The sequence below is a fragment of the Carex rostrata genome, chromosome 5 (genome assembly GCF_964058835.1).
Source record: "Carex rostrata chromosome 5, lpCarRost1.2, whole genome shotgun sequence".
Classification (NCBI taxonomy): Eukaryota; Viridiplantae; Streptophyta; class Magnoliopsida; order Poales; family Cyperaceae; genus Carex; species Carex rostrata.
The window spans coordinates 9,846,017-9,863,289 of NC_135922.1; the positions used below are offsets into that span (position 1 = coordinate 9,846,017).

Sequence of the window (17,273 nt, forward strand, 5' to 3'; positions counted from 1 at the left end):
TGAAAGGGTTGGTAATAATATTTCGACGGATTGGATCAAAGAAAAAACAGGTTTTGCTTTTCTTAAGAAAAACAACAGATGACACGCATTTCGTTGCAAGCAAATGCTCTTCAAACAAATTAGAAAGTCTACTTTTAAATGTTCCCACAAAGAATCTTAAAAAGAACAGTTGATAATGATAAAGATAATTTATAATTTAAAATTTTGACTTTTTAAATATAGTTTATATAATATAGATAAAAAAAATTATTTCATACAATTTTTACATTAATTAAATGATTTCAAACTTGTAATAATCTATATTTAACGGTATTTGATGGAATATCAAATAACATCAAAATTGCATAAAACTTGATATACAATCAATCTGTAAGTCCATTGTTAAAATATTTATTATCACATAACTTCATCCATAATTTATTTAATGAATTAATTTACTCTATATTTAACTCATCAATCGTCATGGACTCAATGTCCTTCAACTCTTCAACCACCATCACATGATTGAATTTTACATTGAGAGAGCGTAATATATTTTTATGACCCTCACGTCTTGCATATTTTCAGCAAGAATTTCAAATTTATTCACCACCACTAACACTCGAGTAAAAAAAGTCTCCAATGAACTCACCCTCAATCATCACAATTGACTTGAAGTCTCAAACTCAAGACTTCTTAGAGTTTGGAAAAATAGCACCTTCTTAGAGTTTGGAGTTTAAGTAAAATATCAACCCCAACCATCGAATTTCTAAAGTTTCCCATACATCCTTCAAACTCGTCTCATTGGCAATCTTTTGGAATATGTTGTCATCCATATCCCTTGATAGATAAAATTTAACACTCTTTGGTATCCATTACTTTTTTTTTTTTTGCAAAGCATTTAACTCTGCTACCATGAGTTTACTATCATTTTCGGACTCTTCAACCCTGTTCTTGACAATGTTCCACAAGTCATGAGCACTAATGCACTAATAACGGCTTTCATTAACAATGACCATTGATCATAGTTGATTTTGGAGTTCTAATAGCCATCCTATAATTTTGAGAATTCTCACTATTGAATGTGTTAATATAAAATCACATACACAACACATATAATGATAGATCTCAGCTCATTATGACTCGACATCTGAAAAAAAAAATTAAAAAAAAAAAATATCGGATTTCACAGGCTTTCTTATGTAAAACAAATAAGTTAAAACAAATTTACCATATAAAGGTTCACAGTTCACACCACTGAATGACGACTTATTTTTTGATCAAATTGTGAATATTAAAACAAAACACGAATAAAAAGAAAAGAAAAGAAAAAAGAATATTACAAGAAAATGCAATTCAAAAGGCAAAGAACCGACCATAATTAAGAAACGGACAACCAGCTTAATCACGTTAGTACGTATGACAAACTTAAACATGAAAATGTAGTGGAATCACATAAAATGGCTATAAGAACTCATGAGGATGTGATGGCTGAATCTTGTGCTCGTCGACAACTCCCATATGAGCCATCAGCAACCAGAAATGAGTGAGTAATTCCCCTCCCCTACTCAGGGACTTGGCATGCTCGTATGAATTGCAATGAATGGCGGCATATCCCAGCATCTCCATCCATGTCTCGCTAATTAACTGAAATCTCTTATTATCTGGTTGTATTTCCTGCAACTGTTTTGCAAGTCTACAGCCGTCCCTTAATATCAATTCCCCCATTTCATGCTCACGCTTACGCTTATTCTCCTCACCCTTACGCTTACCCCAGCTTATCCATTTGTCCTTTAATACCAATTTCATTCTGCTCAAGCATCTGCCCATTTCATTCTGCTCAGGCACTTCAGGTGCTCCATCAATTCTTTTCATAAGCTCTTCACATGCTTTCTTGTGATCAAGTTTTCCCTTACCCTTAAATTTCTTCTTGACGACAGCACATGTGGCCTCAAATCGTGTCTTAGCATATCCGAACTGCGTCATTGATGGCTGCAGGATTAGGAGATAAAGCATGTAGTTGGATGTCTTCCAACTGACTGTGGCAACATTGCACATATCATCATGCTCGGGGTACTCCCTGTTAGATTGGTTGGAAGTAAATTCTTGATAACAAATGTCTGTGGCAACATGCCACAAAATAATGCACTCATCAAAGTTCCTTTTCATGCTCCATTCCAGCTTCTCCAGTTGATTATGACGTTCAAGAGCTTTGCGGCCCCTGTAGGATCTAGCATCTAATAAAACCTTGTAAGTATCCACGTTCCGTGCTCTCCTCTTGGCCTCGTTGAACATCATCTCCTCCATCAAATATGGCAAGGGGATCATTTTTGTCGCAACACCCATTATCCTCCGAATTAGAGTGTCTGATCTGTTCCTCAAGCAAAATGCTACGAGATTGTATTGCCTGATGGTGCTGGACCACCGAGGCGTTCCTTTTCTTAAGATCCGATTTACTATCCAATTGTATACGGACATAAAGCATCGAATCTTGGAAAGCGACACAATTGTCCAATCTGAGAATACAAGAAGGACAGCCGCAACAACCTCAAGGATGAGGCCTGCAGCAAGCAAGATATAGGTTACGGTGATATCTGTGGGTTTGAACTTTGTCTTATCAAGATAATGAAATACTATGAATGCTGCTACAATGGAAATGAGAGAGCAGCAACGCACTACACGACCAGGGAAGCTGTAGATGATGACTGCTTTTGTGTACAGGATATCATATAAAAAAGAGAGCTCTATTTCGACTAGTTTAAAAGCGGCTTTTGGGCTGACTTCGGAGAAGTGATCCTGGCTGGAAATCAATGTTTCTGAGGAGAAGGTCATGTCTACCATGAGTCTCTTGAAGACACCGAACCAGTAGTAGCCTTCCAAAATAAAGCTGCTTTCGCTTGAGGGAGGTAAGTCTGCATGCATTCGAAGAAGGATTTTATTTTCAACTTGACCAGTGGTACCAGAATTATTTGGACAAATACAATTTGGCTTTCCTAAAATTTATTTATTTTTCTTTATTTTTCCACCACACGCTATTACTCTTTTTGATGTTGTAGGCATAGTAGGAATTATCAGTATCGAGATCGGTCCCGGCCGATACCGATACGAGATCGGGATGTCGGATCGGTATCGGCTCAAGAATGGTTTTTTTTTTTTTTTTTTACTTTTTCTTTATGTTTTGCTACGTGAGGATTCGCTCAGGATCGGATCGGGGTAGGCTAATACTGATACGTATCGGCCGATCCGTATCGGTATCGGCCAATATTTCCTACTATGGTTGTAGGGTTTAAAAATTATCAAATTAGGATTTCAAATATCAAATTACAATGTGTAGGACGTTTGTAGGAATTAAGTGTTTTATGATAAATTAATATACAATTATTAATGTTAATTGTCATTGTTTAAAATTATATGGCACAAATCGAAATGAAATGCACAATCTGATCACGCAGGTCGTGATGACAGGCATCCCAGGTCCTTTGCTATGGGTTTACTTCTTTTTTTATTTATTTTTATTTAATGCTACTAATAAAAATGACAGGTCTGTTGTTTGTATGGGTTTAATTTTTTGTTTGTTTAATGATATCAATAAAAGAGTTTGTCACATATATATAATTGCTCATCTGGCTTAGGACTACGCTACAAAGGGAGAGATAGATGTAATAAATTAATGGTAGCAATCATAACCTTGTGGATCTCCCCCCCGAGAGTACTGCTCTGAGAATTGAGATAGATATTCCCTCCAAGAGTATTGCTCTGAGTATTGCTCTGAGATGATCTTATCCTTGAAATTGTCCATGCTGGCTCTGCGGAGAGCTAGCGTCCTCTCTCCATACTTGAGCAACCCCGGTATGAAGACGAATAGCGTCGGTACCCACAGCCTGTGGTTGGGCAGGGATTGTAAAAACACAAACCCGGCAGTGAAAACCTGAACAATCAGCCCCATAAAATGGCGCAACCAGAGCTCGTTGTCCTCGACCGAGTAGGAGGTGATGGGATCGGGTCCGCCGAGGTGAATGAGGAGGCAAGGGGCCCAAAGAGCTGTGAGATCGCTCGGGATGCCGCTCCCCGAATTGTCAATCTGCTTGCCGAGGATGTTGCCAAGGGCCAAGGTAGCAACGAAATCAGATGTGATGTAGAAGACCCAGAGAGTTAGCAATAGGAGTACGCCTGGTAGTCTCTTGCGCAACGGCACCAGGAAGATTAGTCCGATTTGGATGAAGAGGCTGCTGAGGACCAGCACCTTGATATGCTCCGTGCTCCATTCGTTTCGCCATTTCCCGGGAATGATTAGCATTATGTTCTCTCCCTCCGACTCTCCTCTGCGCTCGTGTTCTTTCTTTCTGGTTTGGTTTCCCTACTATGCTGAGTGCTAGTAAAAGTGTAAAACAAATTAGAGACATACACACTATCGCTCGCTACATTAAAACAAGTGGGAGGGAAAGAGGGGGAGCCATATTTGAGAATTTTTTTTTTTTAGAGAAGTACAAAATTAAATATTCGGGAAAGAGCATTTTTTTTTTTCAAAAAATAGATAGAATCATATCCATGATATTGTTTCATCAGGACAGACTGATGGAATTGCACCAATGACGCAGTCTTAGTCATTTTTGGGAGTTATTATGCGTCATGATCATATAAAAAATCTGAAAACTATTAGTACCGAAGGAAGCATCTAATTGTCCACAGCTTTTTGTCCACCAATTGTCCATAGCTTTGACTTGCGCAAATACTGTAAAATTACTTCTACATGCTGTATAATTATACAATATATCACATAAAATATATCAGTTAATCACAAAACATTCAGCAACTATTTGAAGTGGTCCCATGATAGTTAGAAAAAAATTGCAACTTGTACAACAGGACAAAATAAATGTACTTTCAAACTGTACTTTCGGAAATTACAGTTATAGAAAGTTATTGGCAGTTAGAGTTAGTTATTAGCGGTTATTGGCAGTTAGAGTTCATTATTAGCGTCCGCACTGGGTTGAATCTTGTATACTGTAAAATTGAATCTTGTATACTGTAAAATTGAATATTGTATACAGTAAAATTTTCAATTGAATCTTGTATACTGTAAAATTGAATCTTCTACACAGTAAAATTTACAATTGAATCTTATATACTGTAAAATTGAATCAGCAGAACTGTAAAATTGAATCTTGTATACAGTAGAATTTTCAATTGAATCTTGTATACTGTAAAAATTAAATCTTGTATACAGTAAAATTTTCAATTGAATCTTGCATACTGTAAAATTGAATCTCGTATACTGTAAAATTTTCAAATAATACTGTAAATTTTCAGTTGAATCTTGTATACTGTAAAAAGACAGTTAGATGGGAGTGGATAAGGTTGTGGACAAATGGTGGACAAAACCCAGTGGACAGAAACCTTTTCTCTAATAAGAAAGCGAGGTTTACTATCAAAAGTTGCGTCTCTTTGAAATTTGAATTTTTATTTGCACTTTTTATTGCTATTTTGATCGGTCATATTACTTCATAATATATCATTTTGATTGAGCGTATTACTTGATATTTCTATTTTTATTTTAGTTTTGAAAGACAATTAAAAAATTAAACAACAACAATAAAAATAATTACAAATATCTTAGATAAATATTTATTAGTATTAATTATTAATAAAAATTTAACATATGTAACAATAATTTTAACTAAAGTTACATTTACATTATTAATATTAAAATAAGAAAAATCTAATAAAAAAAATTCTAATTTACAAATTTTAGTGATTTTTATATGAAAATTACATAGTTTGATGTAGTAGCATGTGGAACTGTATCATTGGTGTGGTTCAAGAATTTATCTCTTCGTAGAACCGCATTAATGCGGAATTTTTTATTAATAGGAAATCATACACTAATAAAAATGAGATTATTAGAAATAATATTTTAAAACTAGAAAAACAGTCCTAGGTTGTGGCATCCCTTAGGACGCCATAGCAAATACTTGTCCACGGAGAAAAATGAAAAAAAAAATAATTTTTTTGTTAACAATTTTGTAGTAATGGTGTGATGATTAAACTTAGTGAATTTTTTAGTAACGATATGTTGATTTTTAGTAAATGAATATTTAGCTTTTAATTCATTAAATTAAATTAGTAATAGTTTTTAGTTTTAATTACTTGTTAATCTTGCACGGCATGTCAAACTATGACTTACTAAACCTTATTGTGTCGTTAAACATATTGTGTTCATCTCCGTTACTATGCGGTATGGTACGGTTAGAAATTTTAACATGTTAGCATGGCACGTGTTTCAAACATGTTGTGACATGTTTTGAACATGTGGAAACACGACACACCTGACACGTGTTCCCGATACATATGACATGTACTGTGTTTTGAACGTGTCGTGTTCTGGACATAGCAAAAATTTCACTCGTTCGAAGCATTACACAACACATGTGTCGTGTTCCGAACATGGCAAGACATGTCACACATCCGAAGATGCACACAACATGTTTAATGACATGACATGATTTAGTAAGTCATATTTTAATATGCTGTGCAAGATTTGCAAGCAATTAAAATTAGAAATTATTAGTAATTTAATTTGACCAACTAAAAAATAAATATTCTTTTACCAAAAATCAGCATATCTTTACTAAAAAATTCACTTAATTCAAAAAATTTAATCATCACATTATTACTACAAAATTGTTAACAAAAAAATTAATTGCTATGAGATGGGACGCCATAGCCTAGAGCTGTTTTTCTATTTTAAAAAATATATATTTCTACTGATTTCGTTTTTAATTATTAGTTTTTATAATTTCTATCAATAAAAAAATCGGGTATTAATGGTTGCGTTTTTATTTATTTTTTGATAAAAAAACATTTACTTTTTATCGAAATTTTGATATTTTATTTTATTAAAAAAAGTGTATTAGATCTTGCCACCTCTTCACATATATCTTTCATTCCAGCTTTTTCTTTTTCAACGTGAGTACCGAGGACACAGGTCATTAATTACTGATGGAACTCTGATCGGTAACATTTTTCTTTTTTTCTTTTTGTTTGTCCGAAATCAGGAAGAATTCGAATGACACCTGCTCCGGTCGGTAACCTTTTTCTTTCTCTTTTCACGATACTTAACTTGTTGCTTGTAAATACAAAAAAATTGTTCTCATTCGGCATGCTGGATTATTGGCATGCAAGGTTCTGATACTGAATATTTAAAACATTTCATGAAATTCTGTGCAAGTCTTTGTTTACAAGCATGTGGAGTATCCCCTGTATTTATCTGACAAAATTTTAGTCTGAGCATGTTTTTCAGACCTGTCTCAAATATAAGTCTTTAATATCTGTTTCTGATTATAATAAACAGTCTAGATCTCATTCTACAATATTTTATAGAAGACAGGATCTGAGCCCACATTTTTGTCATAAACTGAGTAACATTATTATTTCCCATTATTAGCAATATTGCCGAACAAAATACATTATTAGGTTGTTATATATAATTAATTATGAGTACATAAATACAATTAAGTTTCCAAATTCGTTAGCCATGCTAAATTATCAATTTCCTCACCGTACAATATTTGTTCTCTCTTCTCATTAATACAGATGTAATTGAACAAATTAATTAAAGGCGTTCAATGTGTGAGCGAGACGTCAAAAGAAATCTTAAAGTAATATAATACTTTTCGGGAACTTATGAAGAAATTTGCATTCAACTTAGCAGGCTATTTTTCGTTGTACATATCTTTAGTATTTGAGAAAAAATATTTAATTACCGCATAATTCTGTTAAAGAAACTGTTAAATATAATTTAATTTTATTATATATTTATATATTTTAGTGAAATATGAAAAACAAATATATAAATTATACTGTCATTGCAGTATTCGTATGGATGAAAGTTTTAAAATGGACCGGGAATTAGTTTGAGCTGTTCTTTTGAAAGGGGAACTAGATGGGTTGAACTGAAATTTGTTAATATCTACTTTTCTAAACTTCAGAAACCGGCACCAATATCTGGTAGAACAAATCAAAAATTGTTTATACTTCTTTGGTTAGAATATGGCGTTTGCACAAATTAAAGACTGTTGTTCTTTAAATGATATACGAGCAAAAATATATTTATTGGAAAAAAGTTTAAATAATATGAGCAAAAATCTAATTATCTATTCATGTTTTTTATTAATTCAGCCTTAGTTAATTTCATGCAATATCTAAATCTCAAGTATTTTCTCCAAACGTCATTAAAATCTTGTAAGTTTCAGAAACTGTCTCATAATTTTCGCATGTGCAGGGTAGATGTAAATGGTTTCTTAGTAAAAGAAAAAGTTGTAACAAGCCAGTGTCTAAAAGTGCTAGGAGTAACATGCAAAGGTCAAGCAAAATTGCTACCAGTAAAGGACAAGAGAATATTTGATTTCTGCTGTTACATATATATCCCCAATTCCTCATGTTGGTCTTTCTTTATTCCTAATCTTCGAGACTATCCAAAGTATCTTACTTTGTGTACTCTCTTTAATCACGGTAGTTTTAGTTTAATAGGAAATTTAGTATACCGGATACATTAGCTGTTTCAAATGATGTCGATAAGCTTATTTATAAATGGCAAATTATTAGGTATTAATATGAAAACACTGTCTATCAACCTTTTCTGTTTGGGAGAGATGATATTTCCCTGTATATATAGTTTGCACTCTGCTTATTTTGCGGAAGTGAACTTGTCATAATTTTGCACTTGCTTTTTAATTACCTTTACAAAGAAAAAAATGTATTATTTGGAACGATGGCAAATTGATCAGATAAGTTTTTTTTTCCAATATCTTACTTTTTTAATAAATTAATTTATGTCTAAATGAAGTATAAAATAAAAGGAATCAAATTAAGTAATTGCTTAATCCTCCTTAAATTTAAATAGCAACCAATCATGACTATGTTCCATCATATATTTTTTATTTTTTTAGAAAAAGATGTCCTATCATATTTTTACATATATATACATATATAGTCTTGTTTTTAAATGACACATTGCAACCAATCATGACCATGCAATTTAATTAGCAATCAATCATGACAATTGATCGATCTTATAATTAAGCAGCAAGCTAGTTGTGCATCGGGAAATTAAAGATAAAGGTAATCGAGTCATAATACAAAAAAAAGTTAAGATCTATCAAATTCTTTGAGATTTCAGACAGAGAAAAAGAAAAAGAAAAAGAAAAAGAAAAAGAACATGTTACCGGTCCCAACTGTAGCCCCATAAGTAATCTTCTGGGTCCTCGGAACTCGCGATGAAAAAAGAAAAACGATCAACGAAATGTATGATGACGTGCCAGGATCAAATACAGATTTTTTTTTATTTAGAAATAAAAAAATTAATTAAACCTTTGAAAAAAAAAACACTTTTTTCTTTAAAAAATAAAATGAATCGCATCAATGTTGCCACATCAAACTATGTAATTTCTGCATCAAAATAATTGAAATTTGTTATAATTATTGATATAATTAATTAGTAGCTGTTATAGATTATAATTGCTTTTGGGTCTAGAGTTTTCTTATTTATACTATGAATAATGTGCATATTATTTTTGTAAAATTATATTGTTACATATATTGAAATTTTTATTAATAATTTATACTAATCGAGCTCAATTAGGAGTTGCTAAAACCACAAGATGCAGAAACCCCGATCTGGATCCGTCTAATTAATTGTTATATAATTATATATGTTGCTCCTCTTATGTGTAACAATTTCAATCTGGCTCAAATCCAGAGGAGTAAGATGTTAGTTATTTCTTTTCGTTATATCCTTTTATTTGTATATTATAGCATGCATAATTGTTGTTTTGTATGGATTGGATCTATGTCGGTATTTGCTTTATTCATGAAGATAATGACAAAATTGCTATCATATTTGTATTTACTTCAAAGCCAGCAAATCTGTCACTATATATCCATGTTTTGCAAAGGACTAGCAAAATTGCTACCAACAAAGGATAAGAGAATAAGTAATTTCCAGCTAGCTGGTACTATTCTCAATTTCTCATGTGCTGGTCTTTCTTTATTCCAAAACTTAAACACCATTCAAAGTATCTAATCACTTTGCTTAAACACTGTGTCAATCTACCCCTATATATATATACTTCCTCCCCATTTCCTTTGTTACCCTCTTCTTCCTTTCTCTTTTCCTGCCTAGTGCATCAGAACGAACCTTCTGTCTACAAAGAGCAACTGTACCAGCAGGTAACGGCTCCTGTCACCTCTCTCTAGGTTTGGCAAACTATATTCTTAAATCAGATGTACATGCTCATGCAATTTATCATGACCTAGGCTTGTTAGGTCAGGAAATTTAACCTCTCTTAAACCATGTATAAGAGAGTTATAGGACACCATATTAGTCTCATACCCTTGAGTCTCCTGTCCCTTGAAAATAATGACTTCTTGAAAATCCAATGCCTTCTAAGTTAAACCTTTTTTCCATTGCCCATGTATAGTCACGTTAGGCAGCTGCCCTTTGATATCTACAAAATCCATTGTCTTCTCAACTTCACCTTTCTTACACAGCCTATCTATAGAGATGATGTAAGTCATGATGTTAGGCTCAATCCTGATTTTAGGCATTATGGTTTTTATGATTTTGCTACAAAATTTGGAATCTAATGTCGAATTTCCTCTCTTTTGGCAGTCTAGTACGAAAGTCGCCACTAGGAAATCTCTAATTTTCAGTTGTGCACCTGAGCCTCTCCCTTTCTGTCTTTATCTACACAAAGGTATATTACTATTTCTTTTCTCAAACTACTTGATTGATAATACATATGTTATCCAGTTGTTGTTTATTAATTCAATTGCTCTCCATAACAGGAACCTAGGATAAGATTTCTTCTGACATATCTGCATTTTGTGCCCTTCTCTTTCTACACCTGTCGAGGTATCCTCTCATCTTTTTTTATTTCCCAAAATTATATTGTGAAATCTGATGTGCAAACTCAATTTATATTCACAAATCTAATTTTGGTGTTCAATTTATTATATGTATATATGTATATAAATTATTTTATATAATTACAATTTTTTGCTAATCAAGATATGTAGTATTAATTTTTCAATAGCTTTATAGTTAGACACCAGCACCTCAAATTGAAACACAAAATGGTTTTCACAACTCTTGGTAAAGCAATTTTACTAAGAGTATTAAGAGCACAAAAAGCTGAAGCTAGCGTTCATTCTTTGAATATATCCTCATGAGGAGAACATACAAAAAGCAAAATCTTGGTCTTTATTTTTTACTAAACTTAGACACTATTCAAAGTATCTCATTTTGCTGAAGCGTTCACTCCTTGAATCTCCATAATTTTAGTTTAATCTCAAAATTAGTTCAGGATTGTTGTTTTGAATGATGTAGGGGGGCTTATTCGCAAATAAAAATTAGTGGGTATTAATTTGAAAAACTGTCAATATACTGTTCTGTTTGGGAGAGAGTACTCATAGGGTTAGTAAAAAGGTGAAGAGTGAGAGATGATCTATTCCTATATATATATATATATACTTCCTACCTCTTCCCTCAGTTACCATCTCACTTCCTCTCACTTCTCTTGCATCAGAACGAACCGGGTAAGTGGTTAATGTCATCTCTCTCTAGGTTTCGCGAAACTATATCCTGAAATATGATGTATATGCCCAACTTATCATGACCTAGGCTGAGTAGGCTCATCAGGTCGATCAGGAAATTTCAGCTTTCTTGCATAGCCCATGTATAAGAGAGCTATAGGATACGACATTAGACTCGTAGCCTTTAGGCTCATGTCCCTTGAAATCATGGGTTCTAGAAAATTCAATGACATCTCAAAATCCAGTGTCTTCTCAACTTCACCTTTTCTTGTACAGCCCATCTATAAAGGTGCCGTAGGTTATATAGGCTCAATCATGATTTTAGGGTTTATTATGGTTTAACAGATTTTTCTGAAAAAGTTGGAATCTAATATCAAATTTCCTCTCGTTTGCCAGTTTAGTAAGAAAGTAGACAACAATAAACCTCTGATTTTAAGTTGTGCTTGAGCCTCTCCCTGCATGTATTTGTCTACATAGGGGTATATTACTTTTTTTTTTATAACTACTTGAATAATAATATGTATGTTATCCAGTTGTTGTTTACTAATTCCATTGTTCTTAACAATAGAAACCAGGAAAAGATTTCTACTCACATATCTGCATTCTGTGTCTTACTCTTTCTACACGTGTCGAGGTATTCCTCTCATCCTTTTTTATTCACAAAATGATATTCTAATTTGATGTGCAAGCTTAATTTATATAATTACATTTTTTTTGTTAATCCTGATATATAGTATTAATTTTTCAATAGCTTCGTCTTTAGACACTAGGACATCAAATTTTATCGTGAATTTTACTTGAAGTTGATATATTACAAAAAATATATATATATATATATGGTATCATCTGAATCATGTTTTATTTTTGCTGATCATCTGCTTGTATTTCCTTTACTTTTTTGTATAGTATGCACTATGATTTCTTTTTACACATTATCTCAATTATCACTGCCCAAGAAAAGCGAGGCATTCTGCCACTTTATTCCTAAACTTATATCCTACCAAAAGTAACTCACACTCCACTCTTTGAATCTCCATATTTTAGTTTTATCTGAAAATGAGTACAATATCATTGCTTATGTAGAGGAGATTAATTAAAAAATGACAATTATATGGTAATCATGTGAAAAACTATCAATCCATCTTTGAAAATTGCATTAATAATAATTTGTAGATGTTTTAAATATAATTTTTCGAAAAAGTGTCAGTTTTGACGATTTCAACATTTTAAATGTTTCTAGAATTAAACGAAAAATCTAATAGGCATGTAATTTGTTTTGAATGCTTTCCCAGAGCTTTTGTTTGAAAAAAATGATACATACTTCTGCAATTTCTCTAATAATTATTTATGTAAGTATTAGATAAAATATGAAGCATAACTAACAATTTTGTTAAAATTTCTAATTAGTTAATGTGATAATAACATTTATCATGTCACAATTTGACTATATGGTTGTTTATGAGAAACTAAGCAAAATGCATGACAAGGGAATTTGTCTATATGGTGTATTGGTGGAATATTTTTTAGAAACTACAAATAAAAAATATATTTTATCTAGATGTTATCTAATTGTTGTTTATTAATTCAATTGCCTTTAACAATTTGAATCCAGGATAAAAAAATTTGCTCATATATCTGCATTCTGTGCCTTACTCTTTCTACACGTGTCGAGGTATTCCTCTCATCTTTTTTTAGTTCACAAAACTATATTTTGAAATCTAATGTGATGATAAATTTATATCGCATAACTAGTGTAGATGCATAACTTATTATATGGATATGTATATGTGTATACTGTATACATATCTTTTGTTAATCTTGATATGTAGTATTATTTTTTCCATAGCTTTGTAGTTAGACATCAGCACCGTGAATTTTTCTTGTTAAATTTTTCATGGTTTATTCTTGCTGATCATCTGCATTGTATTTCCTATACTTTATTGTATACAATACACTATGTTTTCTTTTCTACACTTCATCTCAATTATCACCGTTGAAGCAAAGCGAGGCATTTATGTAGTTTATTCCTAATCTTAGACACCACCGAAAATATCTCATGATCCACTCTTTGAATCTCCATAGTTTTAGTTTAATCTGAGAATTAGTATGGAATAACTGTTTTCAATGAAGTACATGAGCTTATTTATGAATGGCAATTATTGGGTATTAATCTGAAAAATTGTCAATCGACCTTTTTGGTTGTTTAATCACTTGAATGACTCCACAACTAGAAAAAATCTATTATGCAGTCAAAATGCTATACTAAAACTAATTTTGGAGTACAAATTTTATATATACTTTTAAAATTACTTTAATAATAATTTGACATGATTTAGATTTTATTTGGAGCACAAGTGTTAATTTTGATGATGTCATAATTTTAAATGTGTCCATAATTATACGAAAAATCTTATAGCCATTAAATTGTTTTAAATGCATTCCTGTAGCTTTTGTTTGAATAAAAATTGGTAAATTCTTCCAAAATTTTCTCTAATAATTATTTGTGTAAGTATTATATAATCTCTGTATTTAATTTGATACATTTAATGAGAAAGTAGTATGCATGAAATTTCACTATATGGTTGTATTGGCTGTGGACTAAATAACATGGAAATTTGCAGTTTATGAGAAACTTATAAATAACATGGAAATTAAATACAGTTTTTGTGGAGATATCTCATTTTATCAACTGACCTCATTTTGTGCTTAATACTTCCGTCCGTGGACTATTGTATTCTATGCTTTTGTTCATATATTGAATGATGCATATATATCATTTTATTTCTTAAGTTCAATCATTTTATGAATCGTTTGAATTGAGGACTTTAATTGTAAAATCTCTAATTAAAGTATATATGGTAATAATGGTAACAATTTTAAATTGTCCTTAACCTTAGTAATTAGTAAGGAACAATAATTTACTATTATAAAGTTAGCATGTTGATTAAATGTTGATTAAATACAGTTTATGATAAACTTATAAATAACATGGAAATTTGTCTAAACGGTGTATTTGTAGGACTTTTTTATTTAATGTTTTATTTTGCATTGCAGATTTGCAATTGCTGGGTGGAGCGTTTGGAAAGTAGAAACAGAGATGGATGCCTTACTTTACATGTCTGATATGCTATCAGACACGGGAAAACTATTTGATATGCCAGTCAGTAGTAATCTAGGGCGACTTTGGGAATTCATGAAGAGCCCATATTTCAAGGATCTCCCTGTGCACAAACAACAGGCTCTAATTATGATTGTGCGAGAAACAGCTCTAAAAGTTGGAAAGTTAATAGGTGAGTTTGTTGGACATGCTTCTAGAAAGCAGTCCTCCAGGTGCCAGAATGATTTGGTGAAAGAATATAGGGAGAAAATAAAAGATTTAATCAGTGGTATGATGGACAAGGTCTTTCACCTCACGGATAACACTCTTGTGCAAGACAGAGAAGAACTTTTCAAACTAATTGAAAACAGGCTCAACGAGATGGATACAATAATACAGAATAATAAAGTTAAAAACATTGAAAACATGCTTCTTGAGGAAGAGCATATTTCAAACCGCATAACACTGAATAGGGACGAGAAAGAACCACTATTCATGAAGAAAGCTTTTCCAGACCTTTTTAACATGCAGAATGATCATGAAAGGTGCACGTTCTTTTACAAGCTAATAATGGAACTGGGAAGAGTCATGGCATTGATTTACAACGCATGTGAAAAACAACCTTTGGCTCTTCTCCTTATAGGGGGTCTCCTTTCGCTCAAACCAATGACCAACAACATCTGGAAAATGGTGAAAGATGATGTGTACAACATCAAAGGGCCTAATAATAAGGTTACAACCGATCATATGGGGCAAATTTTTACCTACTGCTATAATGATTTACCTTACTTTCTTCAGTCGTGTTTTCTTTATTTTGCATGTTACCCTATTGGTTTCGAGATTCCTGCAACCTCTCTAACTCAGATGTGGATTGCTGAAGGATTTGTTGAAGAAGATGATAAACAGACGTCTCTAGAGACGATTGCAAATATGTACCTCGACGAACTTGTTCAAAGGTATTCTCAATATTTCAGGAAATTAAAAATTTAGTCTTATAATTTATAGGTTATTATTAGATCTATGGTTTTTCCTTTTGTAGCATAAATGACACTGCAATTACTAATATGATGGTTGCTATTTTAAACATTAGGTTGCAGTTTCCTAAAAAGAGGTCATCAATAAAAATTAAATTTGTCTGTTTTATTACAATAAGAGTAGATAATTCTCTTTGGTCTACTTGATGATAAAAGCATTATTTTTTTCTTTTTTATGTAAACTGAAATTTTTTGTTCTTTTATGAACATCTATTTGATGTTTATTTATTTTTCTTGTTGCGTGCAGATCATTGGTTTTTGTTTCCAAGAGATCAATCACTGGCACAATAAAAAGTTATCGATTACCTCGTTCTATTCATGAATTTGCCATCCAACAATCATCCATGGAAGGGTTTTTGGTTGTCAATCCAAATCAGGAAGAAATTAAATCCTGGGTCCGTTTAGCAATCTATCAAGATAATGAGAAACAATACACAGAGGTGAATCATATACGTTCTTTTTTAGCTTTTAATTTTGATAGAAATGTTCTTGGAAGTGCCATGCTCCTCAAAGTGTTGGCACTGAGGAACTCTGCCATCCCAGTAACAACATTACCGAATATGATTTACCTACGGTATCTAAGCTTAAGGGGTAGTAACATATCTAAGCTTCCTGAAAATATAGGAGACATGAAAAATCTTCAAACATTGGATGTTAGAGATACAAGCATAGATACCCTACCTGAATCTCTGTGGAATATCAAAACACTTCGCCATGTTTATGTGAAACCAAGCTCCCAAATTAAAGGCCCACCCTCTGAAACACATATAGACAACCTATATACCCTGAAAACAGTTGCAACTCATGAGTCGTGGCTAAAAAAGTTTCCCCACTTCCTAAACCACCTTAGAAAATTAGCACTCTCAAATTGGGACAATCTAGATTGGAAATTTATTTCTAACCTATTGAGTCACATGGATAATCTAATCTCAATGGCAATTATGGGCAACATTATACCGTCAGAGGCTATTGACACAAGAGCATTTCCAAATCTCAAGACAGTCAAATCCATTAAACTAGAGGGAGAATGGATTTGTCGGAAACTTTTCATAGATAATGTTAAATTTCCACCAAATCTTACAAAGCTCACCCTAATCAAATCCGGTTTGAAGGAAGACCCCATGCCAACGCTAGAGAGGCTACAAGCACTGAAATTTCTGAGTTTAAAAGATGGAGCATACATAGGGAAGAAAATGGTTTGCTCCGCAAATGGGTTTCCACAGTTGCAGTTCTTAGAACTCGAGAAATTGAGGAACTTGGAGAATTGGGAGGTGAAACCGACAGCTATGCCACAGCTTACCACATTGCGTGTTGTTCAATGCCAAAAACTCTTCAGCAACCAGCCTGATCTAGGCAACCATCCCAATTTAAATTAAGTTACTAACAAAGTTATAGACTGAAATGTTGCTTCCTTTTATTCAGTTTGACTTTTAATTTTTTTTTTCTTTTTGTATGTGAGTCCCTTGTTTATGTTCATGTTTCAATGTGTGTTGTGTTTTATGTATCGGTGTGTTAATTATGATATATGTTGGTGTTACATTGAGTAAACCAATGGATTTTGTGTTTCCATT

General features: G+C 32.5%; 2 protein-coding genes across 2 annotated transcripts; one reads left to right on the top strand and one right to left on the bottom strand.

The window, feature by feature from the left end:
* Positions 1 to 1,443: 1,443 nt before the first annotated feature.
* Positions 1,444 to 4,276, bottom strand: LOC144553824 (uncharacterized). Its single transcript, XM_078302014.1, has 2 exons — positions 3,667 to 4,276; positions 1,444 to 2,891 (listed from the first exon to the last, which is right to left on the bottom strand). Exons 1-2 carry the CDS (start codon positions 4,274 to 4,276, stop codon positions 1,444 to 1,446), a joined length of 2,058 nt encoding a protein of 685 aa, XP_078158140.1.
* A 10,392-nt stretch (positions 4,277 to 14,668) lies between these two features.
* Positions 14,669 to 17,078, top strand: LOC144553825 (putative disease resistance protein At1g59780). Its single transcript, XM_078302015.1, has 2 exons — positions 14,669 to 15,624; positions 15,950 to 17,078. Exons 1-2 carry the CDS (start codon positions 14,669 to 14,671, stop codon positions 17,076 to 17,078), a joined length of 2,085 nt encoding a protein of 694 aa, XP_078158141.1.
* The last annotated feature ends 195 nt before the right edge of the window (positions 17,079 to 17,273 follow it).

What these genes read in the sequence shown, in the direction of transcription:
- LOC144553824 (XM_078302014.1), bottom strand. Translation starts at nt 4,276, where the DNA reads ATGCTAATCATTCCCGGGAAATGGCGAAACGAATGGAGCACGGAGCAT. An exon ending in TCGGGGGGGAGATCCACAAG is followed by an intron (nt 2,892 to 3,666) that starts GTTATGATTGCT and finishes GAATGCATGCAG; the next exon opens with ACTTACCTCCCTCAAGCGAA.
- LOC144553825 (XM_078302015.1), top strand. Translation starts at nt 14,669, where the DNA reads ATGGATGCCTTACTTTACATGTCTGATATGCTATCAGACACGGGAAAA. An exon ending in CTCGACGAACTTGTTCAAAG is followed by an intron (nt 15,625 to 15,949) that starts GTATTCTCAATA and finishes TGTTGCGTGCAG; the next exon opens with ATCATTGGTTTTTGTTTCCA.